At 45.2% G+C, this 26,219-nt stretch overlaps 1 protein-coding gene across 1 annotated transcript in view; it reads left to right on the top strand.

Moving 5' to 3' along the window:
* LOC146775741 (butyrophilin subfamily 1 member A1-like) overlaps positions 1-26,219 on the top strand; it is a 163,664-nt gene that overhangs the window by 77,598 nt on the left and 59,847 nt on the right. The window contains exon 4 of the mRNA XM_085637865.1: positions 4,150-4,182. Within this exon, the coding sequence (XP_085493991.1) occupies positions 4,150-4,182 (33 nt within the window). The remainder of the gene's footprint in view (positions 1-4,149; positions 4,183-26,219) is intronic.

Raw genomic sequence — 26,219 nt, 5'->3', positions numbered from 1 at the left:
AGGGTAGTGTTTGAGTGTAGGGACCCAACTGGGGGAATGGGGAGGGTCGTGCTGGGGGTAGTGTTTTAAGGTTTAGTGTAGTGTTGTGGTATTTGTGTAGTGTAGGGTAGTGGTTTAGGTTAGTGTCTGGGGTCGTGCAGGGTGGTGTAGTGTTATTGTAAGGAGAGGACTGGGGTCGGGGAAGGGGTGTGCAGGGGTACTACATTAGGGTTTGGGGTAGGGTAAGGTAGAGTCACTTACTTTGCAAACTTTTATCATGAGTGTACCTTTACCATGCATGCCTTTGCGTTGTAATGGCATGCGTGGTAAAGGCATAGTCGTGGTAAAATTTTGAAATGTAATGGCATGTCGTTGTCATTCACATCGTGCAGTAATACACACGTTGTAATAGCACGCGTGGTATCAGTATGCGATGTAATGAGACATATTCCTTCAGAAACACAGGGCTGCACTATATTTACAACAATATGGTGTAGCCCTGCGTTTCCTCCTGTGCTGGTGCTAAACTTAGCGGCCTAGCGCCAATGCAGGCACCCTTGCACCATAGTGCAAGGGTGTTTGCATTGAGGGGAAGATTTTTATGTGCAAGAAGGTCTCCCTTGCTGCACATAAACAATCTTTAAATTACACTTTGTAACTTTTATGTGTGCTGCTTAATACAGCACACATGGAAGTTGCAAAATGTAATTTATTTGTTTTGATTGTATATGTGCAGGAAGGGACACCTTCCTGCACATAAACAATCAATGGCAATTTGCTGTTTCTATGGAAACAGCAAAAACAAGGACAAATAAAACATTTGTCCTCGTTTCGCCTGTTTAAGACCAGGTTTTCCCTTGTCTTAATTTTGGCGCTGCCTCCTATTTACGCCACCCGTGTAAATAGGGGGCAGCGTAAAAATCAATGGGTGTTGCAGTGGAACACCCACCACAACACCCATTGCCACAGCGTGAAAGGGGGCCTTATTTACAAGGCAGCGTTAAGCCACATTAAGTGGCTTAACGCTGCCTTGTAAATAAGGCAAAGCCCCTATCGCCATCACAACATCACTGAAAGTGACGTTGTGGTGGTGATAGGGGTTGTAAATATGCCCCATATCATCTCCTTCAGCTCAGGATTCGGAGACTAGAGCTTCCTTTCTCTGCTTGTGACCACAATAGAAGAGTCTGGCAGGTTTCTGCTTGTGGTAACATATTGGACTGGCTCCTTTCTGCAAGGGTTTCTCTTAACGTTTTGCCTTTATCCTCCTGGTTTCTGAACCTGTTTTAGTTGGCTTTTAGGACTATGCGCATTTTACCACTGCTAACCAGTGCTAAAGGGCTTGTAATCTTTCTTTAAAACATGGCAGAATTAAAAATTTCCTAGCTTTCGAAGCAGAATGTTTCAATGCTATTAACGACACAGAGGCAAGGATTACGCTGTACTTTCTTTACTTTATTAACAGCAGCCATTGAGAATTCACATAGAAGCCTGGTGTCAACATGGGCTTCTATTGGAATTCTCTGCGGCACATTATCAAGCCCATTATCGCCGCTTTAGCGGCAGTTTTCTGCCGCTAAAGTGGCGATAATGTTAACACTGTGCTTGATAATATGCCCCTTAATTTCCCACAACCCTTGGGAAGAAGTCACAGTTCAAACTTAAAAAATGTCTGTTCAGCTGAAGCCATGGTATCTCCATAGTCTCTTGTTGCTGTCACCTCCCCCTTTTTCTTCCTGGGACTAAAGAAGGATGGTGGCATCATCAATCCTATTTCAACGCACCAGATCCTAGCGGGAAGGAATGGAGATGTATGAATCCATATGAAGATTATGCTTACAGAACATAGATGTCCGGATTCAGCTTCATCACAAAAGAAGCAACGCAACTGTACAAGACTAATATGAACAGATTAATCCATACCTACCCATACGTAGTTCTCCTGTTCTTAGAAAGGGAATATGCAATAGCGGGAGAGTTAATCCTTACTCCATGTCTTTGATAGAATTAAAACCCCCCATTACGATAGCTAGAAAATGTTTCATTCTCTTTCAGGACCAGAGTTGAGGATTACACTGGTTTAAAGCTTATCCACAACCAGCGAAGCCATATTAGGGACTGGTTTGAAATAGAACCTCCTAAATGTAGAGTCTGAAGACCAGTCCACTGCGTTGAGAATATCATCGAAACGGGCTCCAAGGGAGAACTCCTTCAACGCCATAGCTCCTCTGACAAAGTGAGCCCCAAACAGTTTGCTATCTTTGCCAGCTTCTTGCATGGCCCATCAAACCCATCACTCCAGGAACCTTCAATTACCGAAAAATGGCACTTCCTGATCACTTTGTGCATGTACCATTTATCGGGTACATGCTCTAAATAACACTTTTTTTCAATATACTTTATTTCAGCCTACAAGACCATTAAAGTTCAAAACACATTAAAATACATTACACATATTTACAATTCACAAAAATGCGCTCATCCATTGGTCATTTCATTTCATCTATATGCCTCGACAATAATTACAGGGGATTCCAAGGGTTAGTTTTAACTGTCCAGTTACTTCCCTGGATAATTGTTCTTCTCAAAGAAATGTGGGGGCATATTATCAAGGACGGCGTTAAAATTATCGCCGCTTTAGTGTCAGAAAACAGCCTCTCAAGCGGCGATAATGGGCTTGATAATATGCCCTGGAGAATTCCAATAGAAGCCCACGTTCTGTTGTCAACATGGGCTTCTATTGGAATTCTCTGCGGCATATTATCAAGGCCATTATCGCCGCTTTAGCGGCAGATTTCTGCCGCTAAAGCGGCGATAATTCTAACGCCGTCCTTGATAATATGCCCCGTGATTAGGGCTAATAGGGCAACAAGATATACCACTTGTTCTCGATCGATGGCCGTTCCTTAAGAGGCACATGTATAATCAGATGTGCAAAATCGCAATTATTATAGTCTTCCACAATAAAATGAACTATTCCTACAAAAATCGATAAGCTATATGTTCAACTAAGTGCTCTAAATAACACACATTTGGCATTTAATAAAGGTTCTAAATAACGAGCCCATTGTACACTGTAGAAACTCATAATCAGTGTTGTTTAACACGTACTATATAGCGAACCCCTTGGAATCATTATTTACGCTATGTGCAAGGTTGGTGGGGGCATATTATCAAGACAGGCGATAAAATTATCGCCGCTTTAGCGGCAGAAAACTGCCGCTAATACGGCGATAATGGGCTTGATTATATGCTCTATGGAATTCCAATTTAAGCTCAGGTTAGATGTCCTTCACACCTAACATGGGCTTCACTTGGAATTCCATAGGGCATATTATCAAGCCCATTATCGCCGTTTTAGCTGCAGTTTTCTGCCGCTAAAGCGGCGATAATTGTGTAGCCTGTCTTGATAATATGCCCCTTGGTTTTTACCACAAAACTTGTAATCGAGGCCTAATGGGCCCGATTACGAGTGGGTCATTGTTCCTGCGTAAACCCCTATTTGCTTGTATTTAACGCATCCAATAATTATCTGATGCTTTAAACACCTCAACCTTCATTAAATTTCATCAGGTCAAACCTGTTGAAATATAACATGGGCTAAGTGTACAGTATTCACCATATCATGCAGATTTTGATTGCTTTAAACACCAAATTCTGCATGTTATGCCACACACACTTGTAATAGATTCTATTTATTGCACACAATAAATAACGGATCTCCCTGGTATCGTTATATATCAGATGCGATAAATAGCACCTTTAGGGGCATATTATCAAGCTAGGCGATAAAATTATCGCCGCTCTAGCGGCAGAAAACTGCCGCTAAAACGGCGATAATGGGCTTGATTATATGCTCTATGGAATTCCAATTGAAACCCATGTTAAATGTGAAGGAGTCTAACATGGGCTTCAATTGGAATTCCATAGAGCATATTATCGACGTTTTAGCGGCAGTTTTCTTCCGCTAAAGCGGCGATAATTTTATCACCTGGCTTGATAATATGCTCCTTAATGTGCACTAGGCTAATATTGGGTATGACAAAGAAAGGTGTCATTGTACTCTCATGGAAGACATATTTCCCATAGTTTCATTTCCATGCTCACCCCTTCTCTGTAATTCGCCTGCAGCTAAGCAGTCTGAAATGATCTTTTTTTTTCTTTCCTCAGGAAGATCAGCCTGTGATCTCGAACAGGAACTAGGTAAATATATATGGCTATTCTGTTTTATTGGCTTGTGCCGAGATATACTGCTGTTACAGTGATGGGAAAAAGTAGAATACAGACATTGAAAGAAACAAATCTACTTGATTAAAAAGACATTCACACTAAGGATAGAGAAATATTAGATCCAATGCAACAAAAGCAAGTATAGCCATAAATAAATCTGAAAAGGTTTGAAGGTAGCAGTCCTATAATCTTTTGACGCAGAAGTCCAATAAGCTACTTTGTGAAAATAGCGCATTCTTGATTGACACGTTTACATCATTTTATTTTGATATATTTTACTGTTAGGTGCCAGTTTATCCAAACAGAATCAGCAATCAACGACCTTAACTTACCAACTGTGGGGCAGATTTACAAGCCCCGTACTCCACATTTGCACCGCCGTTGCGTCACTTTTGTGACGCAGCGGCGGCGCAAAGCCAGCGCCATGCTGCGGGGCATTTACAATGTGACGCATCTAGGGAGAAGCGTCACGTTGTAAAGCCCTGCGCCACATGTGGGCGTTCCGGCACAGGGGGGAGCGTTCCGGCGCAGGAACGCCTCCGAAAAGTGGCTGAGTGAAATCTACAAGATTTCACTCAGTCACTTTTACGGCCATGCTGTGTCAAAACCCTGCGCCTGCTTGAAGCAGGCGTAAGGATTGACACAGCATGTTAGGAATAGGGGCACCCCGAGCCTTGCTGGAGCTGCGTCGCGCTTGCAACGCGACTCCAGCAATGCGCCGCCTTTCCGCCGGGGGATGCGACAGCCATCTGTCCATCCGTGCGCCACTGTGCACCGCATTGTAAATGCGGCGCATCAGTGGTGGCGCACGGGTGGGCAGATGCATCGCAACTCTTCTGCCGCATCCCTGCTGATTAGCAGAGATGCGCCAGAAGTTGTAAATCTACCCCTTAGACAGTAACTTATGGGGCATATTTACAAGCCCTTTGGCTGCCGGAGCGTCACTTTTTGTGACGCATTAGTGGAGCAAATGGCTGCCACATATTTACAAAGCCACGTAAAGATACCTTAGGTGGCTTTTCGTGGCTTTGTAAATATGACTCCTTATCACACATCACTTTCCATGAAAGGGACATGCCATGGGTGTTGCTGTGGGTGTTCCTACGCAGGACTCATGGATTCTGTCGTATTTCCAGATTTACGAGAAATTGTAAACCTGGAAATGCGTCCGACTGCTACGCCTCCCCAGGGAAAGTGTAGGGAGGTGCAACGAGGAAAAATGTTTTAATTTCGCCTTTTTTTTCCTCTTTCTATGCGTGTTGCATTCTGCAGCACTCATAGAAAGAGGAAAACACCTCTTGCAATTATTTTTGTGCAGGAAGGTGTACCTTCCTGCACAAAAACAATCACCCCCTCAACGCAGGCATCTTGCACCTTGGTGCAGGCGAATGGCAGCCAATTGTGCGCCAGCGCAGAGGAGAGCAAAGGGATCCATTATATCGTTGTAGATATGACGCATCCCTTTGCTTCCAAAGTAACGCAGCGCGGGACAGCCTAAAGGCTTGCGGCACCGTGCTCCGTTACTTTGTCGTAAATCAGGCCCTATGTTTCTTCGTCATCTTTGCACCTCTACCACATCAATCATATTTCGAGACACTAGCCTCTCATTTTTTATTGTTATGATGGTGTCCTCTGTATAAGATGCAGGAGAGATGTTTTAAATCTTTTGGCTGATCCACAGCTTAGTCTACCTGAACTTTTCATCAGATTTTACCAGTCTATCCTATGGGTGTGCATGGTATATACAGTCATGATTTATATGTGTTTTATAGTCTGTCTTGACAGCCCAACTGTCACCAGACAACTATGTGAGCATCACTAGAGCGGGGCTTGTTGGGAGCCAGAAGTTCATGTTTTGACCGGGCAGAAGTTGTGTGCGTCCACAAATAAAGTGATTGTCCCCCTCACAGCTCTGATCCTTTTGTTTATCCTAATTCTTCAGCTTGAACTTTCAGGGGCCACGCACCTGACATAATACTATTGGAGGGTCTTAGGGCCATATCAGCAACGGCCAGCGATAATTATCGCTGGCCGTGCTTAGCCATAATTTTCTTATCGCTGGCTATCTCTGCTTTTTATCGCCCTTGTAGCGCGTTATCATCAACGCGCTGCTCCAGGGCGATAAAAATTCCAGAGATAGCGATATTATCGCCGTTTTGCAGGGAACATCGCTGGTTTTCCAGCGATGTTCCCTGTAAAAAAGGGCGATAACCTTGCTGATACGACCCTGTGGTCATATCAGCATAATCCACCCGCAATGTTAGGGGTGGCTTAGTCAGGATTTTAGCAGACGTTAGTTTTTGAAGAAAACAGCAGTTTTCTCCAAAAACTAACATCTGCTAATATGCAAGGGCATCCTTGCTGATAGCGCAAAGACGCGTTATTGCTCTCCTGACATGTAGTGTATGTCAGGAACGCCCACTTTGCATCTCATTAGAGATACAAAGGTAGGCGTAGTGTAAAAGGGTGCTAACATATGAATACGCATGTTAGCACCCTCTTGCTGATAGGGCGTTGGTTTTATCTCCGCTTTTCTGGCTTTTAAAGCCAGAAAACCGGAGATGAAGCCCTTGATGATATGCCCCCAAGAGACCTACATAATTTACGGTGCTTTCCCTGGCAGCAGCGCAGAAGGGAAGGAGCACTCAATAACCTACATAAATGTTTAGGTCTGGCTTGCCAGTCAAACTGTCACCTGACCCTATAACCTAGACCAATATTATTCTACAGTTCTTTGCTTCCACACAAATACATAGCAATTCCCATACTATCTACTTGTAGTGCTTCTTCACATTACCATAAAGCATTCCTTTAAAGCCACACCAATTGGCATTGCCAATGCTTATTTAATAATTATAATGAAATCATCACCTTAGGGTTAATTTGTTAATTCCTCCACTCTATCCTAACCTCTTAAATAAATATTAGGGGGCATATTATCAAGCACGGCGTTAAAATTATCGCCGCTTTAGCGGCAGAAAACTGACGCTAAAGCGGCGATAATGGGCTTCTATGGGAATTCTCAAGGGCATATTATCAAGCCCATTATCGCCGCTTTAGTGGCAGTTTGCTGCCGCTAAAGCGGCGATAATTTTAGCGCCGGTTCTTGATAATATGCCCCTAGGAACCTTTCTTCTGCCTCCTCCTTCAGGAGCAGTGGAGGAAGTTTTGCTCATATTGGACCTGATTCACATGGTAAACTTTCACTTTTGTGTAGGTTTACGTTTGTTTTGGAATTCACAAACTGGGATTGAATAGTACATTTACGACGGCGGAGGCTCCACAGTCATGACGGAGAACTAGTATGCTTTCTATGAAATCGGAGTTCGTAATCTCCAAAACAAACAGAAACTTATACAAAAGTGTAAGTTTACCTTTGTGAATCAGGCACATAATGTTTTCTGTGTAATTTAAACACATCTAACAACCTTAGCAATGGCGGCCGACTTTAAGAATTTTTAGCAGTAAAGGCATTCTGTTTCAGTTGTGCCGACATGCCTCGCGGGTGGGAGGGTGCGGCTGGTCACGGGGAAGGAGGGGGGTCGTGGGGGAGGGGATCGCCATAATATATATATTTTTTTATCAAAGTACCTTTTGGCCGGGTCCCACCTTTTCTGTGCTCCTGCTCTCCTGCGTCCGACAGGAACAGGAAACAGGCAGCCAGGTTCCCTCCCCTAAGCCAATCACAACGCTGCAGTACAGTGATGTGATTGGTCAGAGCGCCCTGACCCGGCGCTCAGCCAGGGGCTGGAGGGGTGGGCATGTTCTCAGTCAATGTAATTTGCAGGGCAAGGCAATAATACATTTTCATCCGAATTCACTTAATACCCTATGCAGGTGGTGGTCTCTACACAGATTGTTTTTATTTTTACAGGTACAATCATAGGCATCACTGTGTTGATGCATCATTATTTCTTTGATTTCCCATGCACAAGTGAAATAATGGCACCAAAAATGTAAATTAATGTTAACTGCTTCAGTCGCTGCCTGTCATTGAACATACTGACAGATCTAAGGCAATAGCACTCTTTATTTATATGTTAGATAAACCCCTCCAATTCACACATCTGGTGTTCTTCACATACAGAAATATTCCTTCTTAGGGACGGTGGAAGTAACCAATGTAACCTATTTCTGTGTAGTTTAAAGTTTAGTTAGTTAAAACCTTTGCTCTGAGTGCTTTTAGAAACCTTCACCCGAAAAATAGCATAATACTGCTTCAGTTAATAACTATACAAAAACATGATAAAAGATGAGGAGAAAGGGATGCTAAAATATGGGGCGCCTTAAATGACCGATGTACCCTTTAAGTAGAACTCTGCTGCTGTCCCAGACTACTGTCCAGAGCTGCTACTAGTTGTACAATGCCACAGCTTCGCTGGTTGTAAAAGGTGCTTGTTCTGGGCCTTGGAGTCTTCAGCTCAAGCCTAATCAAGGGCCTCATTTATGACAAGTGATGCGTCACTTCTCAGTGCGCCCTCCTTGCGACATGAATGATGCGTCATATTTACTGTATGACGCATCATGTCGCAAGGAGTTACAGATACGTCAGTAAATCTGACGTATCTGTAGGCGCAAAAGTGACGCATTGCTGGAGTGTGTCACAAAAGTGACGCAATTCCAGCAATGGAGCATTACACATGGGCAAGTACCATGTGAAATTCACCTGCGTCAGACTTACGCCTGTCATGAGGCAGGCATAAGATATTGCCGCATTTGCGTCCTAGAAGTGGCGCAGTGAAATCTTATAGATTTCACTGCGTCACTTCTACGACCCTTTCTTGCGTCAGAATGCTCACCCTGCATACATTCTACCTGGCGCAGGTATAATGTGGCGCAGGGGTTTACAAAGTGACGCATCTACCTAGATGCATCACTTTTTTTACGCTGCTGGTGCGTTACAAAAAGTGACGCACCGGTGACGCAAAAGTGACGCAAGAGCTTATAAATAAGCCCTCAGGTATTTAGTAAGCCTGCAGCTGAGCTGCGTATCCGTTCCATTGAAATTGGCTAAGATCGCAGGCCTGCAGCGGCGCAGCCCTCTCTGGGTCCAGAGTGGTTTTAGGATTGCTCTTCGATCTTTTATGGTGGCTTTACAAATGCAGATCGGATGGACCAAAGTTTCTGGGGCTTTTCATCATAGCCCTGTCATGTTAGTTCACTTCCATGGGGTAGATGTGGAAGTGAACGCTGACAGCCCATCCGAAACCGCATGAAGACTTTTTCCAGTTGGTCCTTGATGGCTATGGCCAGGTATGGCTGAGGCGCTAGCCTATTGTAAGACCCCAATGTGAGCCAGGCATTGACCGTAAGCTTAGTCTGTCAGTAGGTGGCAAAGGTCCCCCATTGCTTAGTTAAGTCTAGTGATGCCAGGGACCTTGCAAGGTAGTCTCTACCAGGGAAGTGGGTCTTTTCCTTAATTTAAGTCCATAGATTGAAATCTAGGGGCAGATTTACGAGGCACTTGCGACGCATTTGCTCCGCCGCTGAGTCACTTCTGTGATGCACCGGCGGCATAAAGCAAGCGTCATGCTGCGACGGATTTACAACGTGACGCATCTAGGGAGATGCGTCACTCCGTTAACACCTACGCCACATTATACCTGCGTCAGGTATAATGTGGGCGTACCGTCGCAGTGTGGGCGGTCTGTAGCAGGAAAGCCTCGGAAAAGTGCCTGAGTGAAATCTACAAGATATCACTCAGTCACTTTTCCGACGCCACTGCGTCAAAACCTTGCGCCTGCTTGAAGCAGGCGTAAGGCGAGACGCAGCATGTTGGAGATAGGCCGGGTTGGAACAGTGCTGGAGTTGCGTCGCGCCTGTGACACGACTCTAGCACTGCGCCAACCTTACGCCGGCAGATACGACACGCATCTGCCTATTGGTGTGCCGCGGCGCGCCACATTGTAAATGCGGCGCATCCGTGGTGGCGCACGGGTAGTTTTGCATGCCGCAAGTTTTCTGGCTCATCCCTGCTGATTTGCAGAGATGTGCCAGACCTATTAAATCTGCCCCTTAGCCTCTCATGGCTAGCTTCCTTTAGCTTATAACAGAGTTTGATGAAGGCTCACTCCCTTCCAATAGTTTGCATAATTAAGCCAAATTTAAGACGAAGCAGAGTAGGAGACGTGTATACTGGCAGGAAAGACGGCCTTAAAAGGGTGTAGTAATGGCATTGTACAGATGGACGCCATGCCTCCCACTGAGAATTTTGCCTTTCTAGGCGGTGGTCGGGATTACTTTTGCCTGGCTAATTGTCAGTAGTGGTAGGTAGGTGGAGGATCCTGCGGCTGCTTTGATGCGCTTATGGGTGGCAGTGAGAGCAACTGATCCTGTGGGACATAGTCCTAATTTCATAATGCTTACCTTTTAGTACATAAAATCATTCGTCAATATCTTTTCTTCAAAGGTTCTGACTCTTTTGTTGGTCCCTGTATAGTGTTCACCACTCCAAAAAACTCAGGGGCATATTATCAAGCACGGCGTTAAAATTATCGCCGCTTTAGCAGCAGAAAACTGCCGCTAAAGCGGCGATAATGGGCTTGATAATATGCCGCAGGGAATTCCAATAGAAGCCCATGTTGACACCAGAACGTGGGCTTCTATGGGAATTCTCAAGGGCATATTATCAAGCCCATTATCGCCGCTTTAGCGGCAGTTTTCTGCCGCTAAAGTGGCGATAATTTTAACACCGTTTCTTGATAATATGCCCCTCACTTTCTCAGTTATTTCGCACTACTTGCTGGCTCCTAGGCCAGCATCCCCAGGGAAAATGTTTAAGCCTACCCAGTGCCTCTTAAATATGGAATCCTATTGGTACATTGGGGCATATTAGCAAGGGCCAGATCGCCGCTTTATCGGCACTTTTTGCCAATGAAGCTGCGATTTTTTTATCGCCCAATCACCAAGCTGTCGCTAACAGCGATAGCGACGGGTTTGGAGCCTGCTTTGCATGTCTGCGATATTCATCGCTAATGACATGCAAAGTGGGCGTACCCAAACTGGTAGCGACTGAAAGCAGTCGCTAACATAGCTATCGCCTATTAGCAATACCCGCGGCGCGATAAAAAAAACGCACGCTAACCGCGATTAGCGCCAGGATTTTACACCTGGTAAAAACCTGACTTAGCCATTTTAGTCAATGGGAAGTGGATTCTACGGCTAAGTCCCCACCTGCCTATTAGCGAGATATTCCTTAGCGATAGGATTTTTATCGCTGGAAATCTCACGTTGAAGACGGGATTCGCCGCTGTCGCTGGATCGCCGAGGAGATAAATGTTGGTAATACAGCGTTATCTCCACAATAGAATCCAGCGATAGGAGGCGATAAAAAAAATCGAGTTATGCGCGGTTTGCGATATTTATCGCAAGTTGTTGCTAATATACCACATTGTTTATTCAGTCATAGACAAGATCTACCTTTCATCTCTACAGTGCACCGCGAGGTAGGGTGGTATTTTACCCCACACACTGATGTAAGGGATAGTCTGGAAGAGGGCTAGGATAGCAGACATCTGGGACCTTTCCATTGTGTAACACGGGAATGTCTCTCATAGATTTAATTTGGAGAGCCTTTACCCTGACTCTACGGGGCATATTATCCACGGCCAGCGATAATTATCGCTGGCCGTGCTTAGCGATAAATTTCTTATCGCAGGCTATCTCTGAAATGTATGGCCCTAGTAGCGCGTTATTAACAACGCGTTGCTCCAGGGCGATAAAAATTCCAGAAACAGCGAGGTTATCGCCGTTTTGCAGGGAACATCGCTGGTTTTCCAGCGATGTTCCCTGCAAAACGGCGCTAGCCTTGCTGATACGACCCTGTGGTCGTATCAGCATAATCCACCCCCTATGTCAAACATAGGTAAGTCAGGATTTTAGCAGACGTTAGATTTTGGCGAAAACGGCCGTTTTCACCAAAATCTTACGTCTGCTAAAATCCTGTGGGCTGCCTTGTAAATATCGCAATGTGAACATCAGCGATATTTGCAAGGTAGTCCATCCGGGGTACGCCCAGTGACACCCACTTTGCATCTCATTAGAGGTGCAAAGGGAGGCACTGGGAAAAAGGGTGCTCACATGTGATTATGCATGTTAGCACCCTCTTGTAAATAGGGCGATAGTTTTATCTCTGCTTCTTTTGGCTTTTTAAGCCAACAAAGCGGAGATAAAGCCCTTGTAAATATGCTCCTACATTTGTGAAGATCCCTCCAGGAGAAACTGTTAAACAACTCCTTTCTGTCTTTAATCTCACTATCAACTCGTGTCACAGAGAGCTTTTCTATCATGCATCAAACTTCCAGCATTCCATGGAGGGTATCAAAGAGTTACCCATAAATCCAGCAAGAGGCAATACTTAGCGATGGAACTAATCTGCTCCTCTAGTGTTTCCAAGTGAACGTTATCTTGTTACGTGGCAATATATGTTAGTGTATATACCAAGAGGGAGAGACTCGGAGCGCGTAAAGGTCTAGCATACATACTTCGATTAGCTAATCAAGATCACAGTGGTGTGCAGTTCCTAGGGGGCATATCATCAAGGACCGGCGATAATTATCGCTAAGCGCACTTAGCGCTAGGATAATTATCGCCGGTTAACGTGGATCTTTATCGCTGAGATAGCGTGCTATTAGCAAAGCTTATCTCAAAAGCGATAAAAATCCTAGCGCTAACTGCCAAACGTGAGATTATCGCTGGAAACCCAGCGATCATCTCACAAAGTTTGGCGTTAGCTTGATGATAGGGCCTCACATACTTAGCCATGATATCCACCTTCCATAGGATATCATGGCTAAGTCAGTCCTGAAGCAGGCGTAAGGAAAGTAGCGATAACAGGGGTTATCGCTACTTTTCTTGCCGCTATGCTTCATAGCGTGGGACTTGATTATAGGAGAAATGTCGCTTAGCGACATTTCTCCAGTCATGTCAGGTCAGGAACGCCCACTTTGCATCTCATTAGAGATGCAAAGTTGGGCGTTTAGAATCTGGGCACTAATGCAAGGTTTCACGCGATAGCATGACCTTGCTAATTAGGCGATAAAATTATCGCCGCTTTTGCCCAAAAACGGACGCTAATGCGGCGATAATTTTATATCGCCTCGTTGCTGATATGCCCCCTAGTAAGTAAGGATTCGTCTGCTAAGGTCAGTTAAGTTCCACAGAGTCTGCAGGGAGCATTACTCTGTAGGAACCAATGCCCTCACACCTATCTACGTACTTACTAGGAACTGCATACCCCTGTGATCTTGAGTATATGTTTGTGCCCAACGCCACTAAAGTGTCTAATACAACTGAGGAAGAAGTGTGTTTGTGTTATCAATCACAGTACACGCAATAAAAAAATATGCCGGAACCAAAGCTAAACATTTTCTATATACAACGGTTTTAGAAAACATTAGCTCAACTGTCCCTTGAGATACCACCTCAACCTAGAAGCCAGTAACTGATCAATGGTCTGTATCCTGATTGGCAGTCACAAACCTTTGATACACTCCACTGCAGGTCTCAATAAAATGTGTGGTAGAGAATCGGTAAAGGCCAAACTACCAGCAGAGATCAGTGCCAACAATACCAAGGGGCATATTTGCTAGGAAGTGGCGGAGCAGGACGTTAGCCACCCTGGCTTAACGCCGTGCTCCAGCACTTCCAAAACGCAGGGCTGCACCGTATTTACAAGGAAACAGTGCAACCCTAATTTTAGCTTCCTAGCGCCAACCCAGTCACCCTTGCACTGCACCATAGTGCACCACACATAGAAGTTGCAAAACGTCATTTTTTTTACATTGATTGTTTATGGGCAGAAAGGGTCACCTTCCTGCACATAAACAATCAATGGCCTTTTGCTGCTTCTATTTCTGCTGCACAACGCAGCACACATAGAAGTATCAAAAACAAGAAAAATTAAACATTTCTCCTCATTACGCCCGTTTAAGACCAGGGGGCATATTTACCAGTAAAGCGGCGAAGCGTGTTGTTAAGCCACAAAGGCTAACCACACGCTCCGCCACTTCCAGAACAATCTGAAATGGCATTTTGAAACTTCTATGTGCTGCTGCTTAATGCAGCACACATAGTAGTTGTAAAACTTCCTTTTTTTATTGATTGTTTATGTAGAGGAAGACTCACCTTCCTGCACATAAACAATCAAGAGCCTTTTGCTGTTTCTATGTGTGCTGCACAACGCAGCACACATGGAAATAGCAAAAACGAGGAGAAATTAAACATTTCTCCTGGTTGCGCCTGTTTAAGACCAGGTTTCCCCTGGTCTTAATTCTGGCGTTGCCCCCATATTTACGCAGCCCTTGTAAATATAAGGTAGTGTCAAAATCAATGGGTGTTGCTGTGGAACGCCCACTGCACCACTCATTGCCCACCCCTTTCACGCTAAGTATAGCGTGAAAGGGGGCCTTATTCGCAAGAGGGTGTTAAGCCACATTAGGTGGGAGAGCGAACTACTGCACCGAGACTCGGGGGAACCTCAATACCCGGCATTCCTTGCTGCCCGTGAGCCGCCAACGCGCCTGATTGAACGTGCCAGGAGATGCACAAAAGGTCACAGAGCCTCCTGCAGTGTGGGAGAGCAAGCTACTGCACCGGGACCAGGGGGAACTTCAATACCTGGCATTACTTGCGGTCTGTGAGCCACCAACGCACCTGATGGAACGTGTAAGGAGGCGCACAAAAGGTCACAGAGCGCCCACAGAGCGGGAGAGCAAGCTGCTGCACCGGGACCAGGGGGAACCTCGATACCTGGTATTCCTTGGATCCTGTAAGCTGCCAACGTGCCTAATCAAACAAGCCAGGAGGCGTACAAAAGGTCACAGAGCCTCTCGCAGCGCGGGAGAGCGAACTACTGCACCGGGACCCGGGGGACCCTCAATATCTGGCATTCCTTGCGGCCCGTGAGCTGCCAAAGCGCCTGATCGAATGTGCCAGGAGGTCGCACAAAAGGTCACAGAGCCTCCCTCAGAGCAGGAGACCAAACTACTGCACCGGGACCAGGGGGAAGCTCAACACCCGGTATTCCTTGCAGCCCGTAAGCCGCCAACGTGCCTGATCGAACGTGCCAGGAAGCGTTCAAAAGGTCACAGAGCATCCCGCAGCACAGGAGAGCGAATAACTGCACCGGGACCCTCAATACCCAGCATTTCTTGCGGCCCGTGAGCTGCCAACGCACCTGATTGAACGTGCCAGGAGGAGCACAAAAGTTCATAGAGCCTCCCGCAGCGCGTGAGAGCAAACTACTGCACCAGGACCAGGGGGAACCTCAATACCTGCCATTCCTTGCGGCCCATGAGCCGGCTACGCGCCTGATCGAATGCGCCAGGAAGCATACAAAAGGTCACAGAGCCTCCTTCAGCGCAGGACGCGCGCAGACGTGCCCAGGGAAAGCCCGGGCCAAGGCCTGGCCCTTCTGCGCCCATCTGAGCCCGGAGGAGGCTGGGCTGGGCCACCCCTCTGAGGTCTGCTTGTGGAGATTCCTAGACTTGATCTATTAAGCCATCGCAGGGCCCAAGGTTAGTACCACTACACACTATTAGCATACATATTGTTGTCAGGACTACACAGCTCTCTTTTATTCTCCTGTGGCCTTTGCAAGCCTTGTTTAACTTTGGTCCCTGCTAACTTTTTCATGTTTGTACGGGGTTGCCACTTTCATCTGCAGCTAGCATTAGGGCAGAACGTGGATAAAAGATGTTAAGGAGTCTTAATTTACCCCAAAGTGTTATCCTTAAATACAAAAATGGGGACGGACATCTGTGCTGGGAAACAACAAATGCTACCCTCGCAATCCACCACAACTTTTCAGCCAACCTCGATTGACAGGATGATCCAGAGGGCTATAGGTGTGGTAGCCACTGAACTTGAACTAACCGAAAGGCATTTATCATTATTCCTGGATCTAGACCTACCATTGACCAACCATGACACATCATGCACATCACCAGTCCTGGCCACTGACTCTTCTAAGCTCCAGCCAAGGGCTCGTGCAATGGTATGGGAAACATCCAGCACTGACTTGCATCCGGAGGTTGTTCATCCAGGCCCTGTTAAAAAAGGGAAATCCAAAACTGCTGTGAGAGTAGGGACCAAACCCAAGAAGTGTGTTATAGAGTCTTCAGCTAATGGTGACTCTGGGGAGGGAGGGCCAGGTGGCTGTCCACCCGTGGTCATAGAGCAGCCAGCTTGGTGACTAACCTGGTGGTGGATCTACAGGTCCAAGTAAGGGTTATTGTCAAGGATGGACTCAACATTCTGATGGCTCGGGTGCATAAGCTTGCATCCTTGGTTGAGACCTGGGTAGGCAAGACAGAAGCAACCCTAAGGGGGGCTGAGTCGGCAAATCACCAGGTATTGCAAGCTGCTCCTCCCAATACTGGGCTGAAACCCATACCTACAAACCATCTGTCCCCCATCATATCCCCAAATCAGATCAATCAGGAGGTTGTAAATAAAATAGTGGATAAGTCAGTAAAGCCAATAGCAAATGATGGCACATATCTTCAGGGGCTTAGTCATAGGGGGGAGGATGGAAATAAACACAGGAATTACCCAGCAATGCCAGCATATATGATAACTTGCCTCGATAGGGGACCAGTCATAGGGCTGATGAGGGGTTCGTCTCACGAGCAGAAGCCAGTGAAGAGAGGCCAGCTTTGCCATCTATCAATCTTCCCCCGACCTCAACACCCTATGTCTTTATTTTAACTGGAGTACCAGAGCTGAACAAGGGGCAAAGGGAATCACACTTTGAACTGAAGAATAAATGTATATTATGGCTGGCCAAGCAACGCCGATTTTCTTACAAAGATGCAGGTGAAATCCTTTTGAAGTGCAGGGTTGGATGGGTGGGCTGGAGGCCGAAAGATGTGCCAGGGGATTGCATTGTGATCAACTTCAGAAACCCATTGGTTGCACAAGCTCTCCTAGACCGGAACCACCACAGGAATGAGGGGGGATTAAGGTCTTTTTCGCTGGGTTATTTTTAACTTTTAGAGCCTGACCCACAAAACAGAAAGCGGGGTAGCCACAAGGAGGGGATGTGGAATAAGAACAAGCAACATACTATTTCGGGCCAGGATCAACTCAGTCCGTTATTTTTCAATCCACCACTATCAAATAGATTTGCGACCTTAGAGTCAGTAGATTGACTCGATTCTGCATGGCTCCCGATCGAGAAATTAGATTGTCAGAAGGAGCCCTTGGGGAGCCTAACTCAATGGGGGGGATCTTTCTCAGCAGAATGGACATCTTAAGCAGGAAGTGGAACAGGCAAAGGTGTGTGCTTACGGAGTGGGAGGAGTTGAAAGTGACGGCTGGCACAGGGCTTTTATTAGCCGACCCTTGCCTGATCAACCTCATGAGTCCATGCAGGCACGTAATTGCCAACTGTGGGTATCCTTAAAATCCCCATCCACTATTTCTGACCATTGTACTGATAGCAACGGTTTAAGGCCAATGGGGTTGGAGACGATCAGCCCTCTTCAACAAGAACATGGCATATTAACAACTGGGGGCCAGTCTCAAAACTTAGATAACTGTGCAGGCCCATCTAGGCTGCGGGTATTATCATGGAACATTGCTGGTCTCACTACTAAACTGGACAACCCGGAGTGGGGGGCATTTATAGAAAGACATGAGATCTGCATGTTCCAGGAAACCTGGGCTAGGGTGGACACACATATACTAGGCTATGCGACATTTAGCATAGCAGCCACTTTCGGGGGTAGGGGAAGGCCCTCAAGGGGGACTTTGTACCTGGGTTGGTGAGCATTTGGGTTGCGTAGCCAAACAGATAGAGACATCTTCATGTGATATCCTTTGCATCTTTCTGATCTTTCCTACAAAGGTCAGAATTGCCCTGATAAATGTCTATTATCGACCGGTTGGCTATAGACAAGAGTCAATGACTCTTGGTCAACTGACCATCTTTCTGCTCACCATTCCAGATAATTTCTCGGTGATTGTCGGTGATGATTTTAATTGCCAGTTTGAGCCCCCGAATGGCCTGAATGCAGGTAACCTCAGTGATGAGGATTTACACTGGGCCATTCCAGAGCCCAATATTTTGACAACTAGGGCGTGGACCCCATTGGTGCTTCAGATGAACACCCTCACATTGAATCATTCATTAAGGTCATGTAATGGTCGCATAAAATCTGAAACATCTGGGAACCACACCTTTAATAGAATAGGACATGCCTCTATCTTAGATTATATTCTGGTAGATACAAAATCTTGGCATAGGGAGATAGATTTTAAGATTGTGCCCTGTTACGACAGTGACCATAATGCTCTTATTTTAGAGGTGATCTCGCCTTGTGTCAAGAGCGAATCTGAATCAAAACCTCCACCTGACTCCAGATTAACAATGACTAATTGCAGGAGGAGAGTTCGATGGGGTAAATCTGCCAGTCTCAGGAAAAGCTGTCCTCTCTATATCAAACCATCATCCCATTCCTTATGGCCGTAAATCAATCTATTTTGACCAACGGCATCTCATTCTCCCTCGCTAAAATATTTGATATCCATCAAGTCTTAATATCTACTATGGCTAATATTTTTTATCCCAATAAAAGAACAAAGGAAAACATAAAATCACAACACCTCTGGTATAGCGATAGCTGCCGTATGGCCAAGTCAGCTCTCATCTCTGCTATTAAACTCAAGGACAGGCTGCTAGTAAGAGAAAAAAGGGCAGCCTACAAAAGCATCACTGACAAGGCCAAAAGAGGATGGGAACCTCATAAGTGGGACACCCTGAGAAGCGCCCTAAGTACCCATGACATGAGGACTTTTTGGAATGTGGTAATGTGGGCTGCTCAGAAGGTAAACTGGCTATAGAACCCAATATAGGGGCAGTTTTATGGAAGGCTCATTTTGAATCTCTATATCTAAGGGTAGAGGACGAGGATGGGCTAACTGATAACGAGTTCTCCCTTTCCCAGTCAATTTGCTGTGATGCTCCCATAATTTCCCTCAAGGAGATAACTGATGCCTTGAGTAGGGTAGCATCATCTAAGGCTCCAGGGTTAGATAAGATCCCTGGGGACCTCTTCCGTAGCGAACCTACTATCTGGGTCCCCTACCTGTGGACTTTGTTTAATTGTATACTGCAGGGAATGTTGATCCCCACCACTTGGGACAGTGCGGAAATTATACCAATTGACTAGGGCAAAGCTTTGTTCTAGGTGATCGTCCTTTTATCATTTCAAAAGAAGACTTTCCCTTGGATGAACAAGATGACATTCGATATGCAGTGTTCTGATTCTGCAAAGTCCTTTTCCAGTTCAATTTATTTGCTTTGGCCAATTGAACACTCTCTTTAAGTGTTTTATTGAGTTTCTCAACGGCACCGTTCGTTTCGGGATGATAAATGGAACATTTTTTAAGTACTATTCCACACTCATCAAGATACTTTTCAAATTCACACGAATAGAATTGCGGACCATTGTCAGTCAAGAGTGACCTAGGAAAGCTCTCTCACTTAAAAATCTCACCGTAAAAGTTAATCATGCTGGAAGACGAAATATCATGTACGCAACTCACCACCACCCACCTTGAATACATATCTGATAATACAATTAGATATGGAAATTGATGTTCCCCACGCAAAGGTCCTACCATATCCATTGTAACCTCATCCCACGGATGTTTTGAAAGTTTCCTGTGTACCATAGGTATCTGTTTAGTTACCAGACCTTTATCAGGATTACACCATTTCACACTATCTCTCACATGCATCTCCACTTCCAAATCTAGCCCAGGCCACCAGAAATCTTTCTTTGGTCTCGACTATCCCCATTTAACCTTTCGTGCACCAAAGAAATTAGGGGCATATTACCAAGCACGGCGTTAAAATTATCGCCACTTTAGCGGCAGAAAACTGCCGCTAAAACGACGATAATGGGCTTGATAATATGCTCTATGCAATTCCAATTGAAGCTCAGGTTAGATGTCCTTCACATCTAACATGGGCTTCAATTGGAATTCCATAGAGCATATTATCAAGCCCATTATCGCCGTTTTAGCGGCAGTTTTCTGCCGCTAAGGCGGCGATAATTTTATCACCTGGCTTGATAATATGCCCCCAAGTTCTTTCTGCACACGTCTTGCTTCTTCCTGCACTTTTCTTCTTCTCTGTAGACTTCTGTTGCATCTTTCTGCATTTCTTTTGCTTCTTTCTGTGTGTTTTTTCTTCTTTCTTCACATGTCCTACCTCTGTAGGTATAGTTAGAAACTAGCATTTGAAAAACCTTTAAAATTCACTGAAAAAAACATAGGTTTCAGGAACGTTATAGTTAGAAATTAGCATTTAAAAAACCTTAGAAATTCACTGAAAAAACCATAGGTTTCAGGCACGTTATAGTTAGAAATTAGCATTTAAAAAACCTTCGAAATTCACTGAAAAAAACCATAGGTTTCAGGGGCGTTATAGTTAGTTGGACATTTCACTCGTACAAAACCAGTGAAATTCCCCCGTTATAGATAGTTCAGCTAAATAGAACTCGCATCCCCGCAATGCACTGCTGATGATGTCACATATTACATCACTCATGACATGGTCAGTGACATCACTGATGACAGCTCAAATGACATCACTGATGACATCATCCATGTGATAATTTCATGCATCTTCTCACACTCTAATATAACTTTAGATACACCAACTCTAAATTACAGACTACCATTCTCAAAACCATAGACACTCCAACACCAATAACTACATACTGATTTTTAGGTCTACACACACATCCACTCACTCACCCGTACAGTCACTCATACTTATGGTCACTCAGTACAGGACTATCATATGCATTCAAACACCTATATAGACATTCAACCACCGCCACTCATCCATAGAGGTACTCACACACCTAGTCAGTCATGTAAATAATTAATTAGTTAATTATAGTTGGGAAATAGTTAACTGTAATGTTCCTGTAACCTTTGTTTTTTTCGTGAATTTCTAAGGTTTTTTTTAATTCTTTTTCCTAACTATAACATCCCTGTAAGCTTTGTTTTTTTCTGGGAATTTCCACGTCTTTTAATGCTATTTCCTACCTATAACGTTCCTGTAACCTTTGTCTATTTGAGTGAATTTCGACATTTTTTTAAATGCTATTTCCTAACCATAACGTCCCTGTAACCTGGCTATGTGGGTGTGTGAGGGGGTTTGTGTGTGGGTCTGTGAGTGGGTGAGTGAGTGGCTATATGGGTGTGTACATGGGTGTTGGAGTGGTAGTGTGAGTGCCTCTGCCGGTCTGTGAGTGGGTGTGTGAGTGTTTTTCTGGGTCTCTGGGTGGGCGTGTGAGTGGCTGTATGAATGTGTGAGTGTTTGTGTAGGTGTTAAAGTGGATGTGAGTAGGAAGCTAGCTCTCTATATAGTGTACTAAATTGAAGTACACTGTGCAGAGAGTCCAGCGGGTCCCAAATTTCTACACAGGGCAAAAATATATAAGATTAACCCGCTATTTGTGGTAATGTGGGCAAGCAGTTAGGCTTATCAGATGGTTTTACTCACTGAGGCAATATATGAGACACATACTCAAGAATAAATCCAAGACCTATTTGCAAAAATAACACTGATTTTAACTTAGGGGCATATTATCAAGAAACGGTGTTAAAATTATCGCCGCTTTAGCGGCAGAAAACTGCCGCTAAAGCGGCGATAATGGGCTTGATAAAATGCCCTTGAGAATTCCCATAGAAGCCCATGTTCTGGTGTCAACATCGGCTTCTATTGGAATTCTCTGCGGCATATTATCAAGCCTATTATCGCTGTTTTAGCGGCAGTTTTCTGCCACTAAAGCAGCGATAATTTTAACGTGGTGCTTGATAATATGCCCCTTCGTTTGGGAAATAATTCACAGTTGTGCGCAACTACACACAATGATAGCCTATGGGAGAAAATTAAAAAATGCAGGTTAAATCATACAGTCAATTCTAGGAGTTCACCTTCGGTCAGAGTTTAGGGTATCAGCAGGCCCAGGTCTAATGTTCTATCAGAGGATCGTCGGAAGCGTCTCGGATTTGGCCTGGAACAGTGTGCTGAGGTTTTTGGTAGCTGGTGCGCTACAAAGAAGGGGGCTTCCTAAAAACAGGCTGAACAGGAGGACTCACGGGTAAATCAGGGGGACCACAAATTAGGGATCGGGTCACAAGGGCCTCTGGACCATGGGAGCACAGCTGGTTCATCGATAGTTACTCCTGAGGCGGAAAGCCGGGAGCAGGATACGTTAATTTACTATTGCACCGCTTGATTTTTAAATTCACTGTACTAATTTTAACTTTGGCAGAATTCAGTTTCTCTCACCGTTCCCTGCCGATTAGTTGCTGGGGGTGCAGAGACATCGCGCTCTCGAGTCTACCGCTGGGGCGGGCAGACATCTTGGGGGGTACTGTAGGGTAGCGCGCTAGTGTTCGCTACTGTCTGACCACATAAAAAGTCGACGCTAACGCGCAGGCGCTACACTAGATTCTAGTTACTCCTGAGGCAGAAAGCCGGGAGCAGGATACATTATTTTATTATTGCGCCGCTTGATTTTTAAATTCACTGTACTAATTTTAACTTTGGCAGAATTCAGTTTCTCTCACCGTTCTCAGCCGATTAGGTGCTGGGGGTGCAGAGACATCGCGCTCTCGTGTCTACTGCTGGAGCGGGCAGACATCTTGGGGGGTACTGTAGGGTAGCGCGCTAGCGTTCGCTACTGTCTGACCACATAAAATGACGACGCTAACGGGTGCGCGCAGTGGACGCGCAGCGGACGCGCGCAGCGGGCGCGCCAAAGGCCCACCAAAGGCAACCCCGTCCGTGCCCGTCCGTGCCGGTCCGTGCCCAGCTGAGACCAGAGGCCAGAGATTCTGCTCCTTTTGAGGTAAATACTTGCCACCAAGCCTCCATAACATACACTGCTGAATCTCTACACACGATCAGAACTCTTGAACAAGCCAAGCGCCAAACCCATATTTGTTGTACTCAGAAGTTTCCAAACATGTTGGAAGGGCTAGTAACCTGTAAACACTGCCGATTTCAAAGTGATCTGATAGTAGTTGACACACCAGATCCAAGGAAGTGTCTGGATCTGGATACTATCGGTCTAAACAACATATTATGCAATGTAAGATCACTGGCTAAACATCCTTTTGAAATATGGGACATGATTGTTTCCCACTCCCCGACACTATGTTTCTTCACAGAAACGTGGTTAAATCCCTCAAATCATCCTTTGATAAACTTGGCTATTCCAGAGAACTATAAATTCCTTCATCTGGACAGGGAAGGAAAAGCAGGAGGGGGCATAGCCATAGCTTTTAAAAATCACCTCTCTGTGAACTGGGTCTCCACCCTAAGCAATGATTGCTTTGAATTGTGAATTTTTAAGAACACTCTATCTTCTTCTGATAGCTGATATGGAGCATTAATTTATCATCCTCCAGGATCCAAAGCTAATTTTACGGACCTTCTGGTGGAACATATCGCCTTACATGTGCTTGCTTCAAATACATTTCTTCTGTTGGGGGATTTTAACTTTCATGGAGAAAATCTTACTAACTCTGAGGTAAATAAACGTTTTTCCCCCCTAGATTTAATGGGACTCACTCAAAGAGTTGAAGGTCCAACTCACCGGGCTGGTCACTCATTAGATTTAATTTTTTCCAACTCAGACCAGCTGAGTTGTAGCCCTCCTGAGCCCCTGACATGGACAGATCATTCCATGATCAAGATTTCCATTCATCAGCCGTGTCAGAGGAGCTCAGAAATATATGCAGAACAAAAACAAGAGCTGCGCAGGCCATGGCGTAATCTCTCCTAAGAAGCCTTTAACAAGGCTTTCTCCATGGAACCAGTAAAGAACGCTATGGAAGTATCCAAAATGTTGGAGACCTTCAATGCTGCCTTAGGAACAGCCTTAGATGCCATAATCCCAAAAAAAGTACGGTACTTCTCAACGGCGGCCTTCGACCCCCTCATTTACGGTGCAGCTAAAGATGGAAAAATCTAAATGTAGGCGATTGGAAAGAATCTGGTGAGCTAGTAAGGATTCTCATAATAGACAACTTTACAGACAGTCCTTGTCCAGATACCATTTGAATCTAAAAGCAGCAGACGTCTGTTCATCATTAACCAAATAGAACATGCTAGCAATTCCCCAAAAGCCCTTTTTAGTATAGTAAGGGACTTTGTATCCCACAAAAGTTTGTAGACAGTCGCCAATGGAATCTCAGGAGTTTTGTAACTCCCTTGCAATTTACTTCCAAGAAAAGATATCTAAAATCTATGCGAACTTCTCATCTATAGCCCCCCCTGCTTCTGAACCTCCTACCAAATTGGAGGAGTTAGGAAAGACAGCAAGTAGCACTCTTGATTGTTTCAAACTGACCTCGATTGAGGAGGTCTCCAAAGGCCTCTCTACTGCTAAATTTGGTTCGCCGCTAGACCTCTGCCCGCCAAAGACAATGGCTCTCCTAGCCCCGAGTTGTGCCCCTGCCATTCGAGACATCTTCAACTACTCAATACAATCTGGCACCATTCCTAGGACATGGAAGGATGCGTTTGTCCGCCCAATATTAAAAACAACAACAGCTGACTCTTTAATCCTTAACAACTATCGCCCTATTTCTTTACTACCGCTTCTGGGCAAACAGCTGAAAAGCATTACAAACAGACAGCTAAGTTCATATTTGGAATCCAATCAAATTTTGGATACATCACAGTCTGGCTTCCAGCCAGGTTTCAGCACCGAGACCGCCATCTTGGTGGTGACTGACTCCCTTAGGCAGACAATAGACGCGGGAGGATCAGTAGTACTGATACTCTTAGATCTCGTCGCAGTGTTTGATACCATCTCGCACTCAAAGCTGGCGGAGAGACTATTCTCCTGCGGCATCCAAGGGACAGCCTTGCAATGGCTGCAACACTTCATGTCTGAAAGAACACAAACCATCATGTTAGGACCCTATCCTTCAGCAAAAATGCGTCTTGACAGGGGTGTCCCGCAGGGCTCTTGCCTGAGCCCAACTTTATTTAATATATACATGCCCCCCCTAAAATAGTTGAACAGCTAGGATTTAAGATCATCTTATAGGCTGATGACACGCAGCTTATGTTTACCATCGGCTCAAATCCAGATACAGAGAATACTCGCTTCGCCATCGGCATGCTCGCAATATCCAATTGGATGACAGAAAACTGTCTTCAGCTGAACCCTGGAAAAACTGAGGTCATGCTAATGGGGAAAGCCTCAGATATCTGGTCGGACGACTGGTGGCCCTCTCAATTGGGTACAACTCCTGTTCCCAAACAATCTGTAAAAAGTCTAGGTCTAAAGTTGGACCAGGCGATGACCATGAAAGACCACATTGCTGCCACTACCAGTTCCTGTTACTACAGTCTACGTTTGCTTTGAAGAATTCTTCCCTATATGCCTACCTCCCATCGTTGAACATTAGTTCAGGCAATGGTAATAAGTCGTTTGGACTATGGAAATGCTCTGCTTGCTGAAGTGGGAAAGACCTTGCTTGCTAAATTACAAGTAAAACAGAACACTGCAGCTAGAATGATTCTAAATCGTCCTGCAGGCTCCCCCTCGATTCCTTTGCTCAGGGAACTGCACTGGTTACCAGTAAAAAAAAGATCTTTTTTTTAAATCTGCTGTTTAACCTACACTGCTATGAAAGGCAGAGGTCCTCTCTACTTGCAAAAAAACCTCATAAAATACTCACCCTGCAGAAACCTCAGATCCAACACACTAGGCCTTCTTCAGGTTCCCCGAATTCACCTGATTCGCACAGGGGGCAGAGCATTCTCATATCTTGCTCCAAGATACTGGAATAAGCTCCCCATAACCCTGCGCAAAATTTCCAGCTATTGTATTTTTAGGAAACCGTTGAAAGCCTTTCTGTTCCAATTGATTTCCTTTGATTCGTTCTGGTCCTTCCAATCCTCAGGTTACTATTTCTAGGCAGCGCCGAGATGCCCCAGGGTGAGTCGAGCGCTATAGAAATTA

This window comes from Triturus cristatus, chromosome 12, assembly GCF_964204655.1.
Source record: "Triturus cristatus chromosome 12, aTriCri1.1, whole genome shotgun sequence".
Classification (NCBI taxonomy): domain Eukaryota; kingdom Metazoa; phylum Chordata; class Amphibia; order Caudata; family Salamandridae; genus Triturus; species Triturus cristatus.
This window is presented reverse-complemented; position numbering and strand designations above follow the sequence as displayed.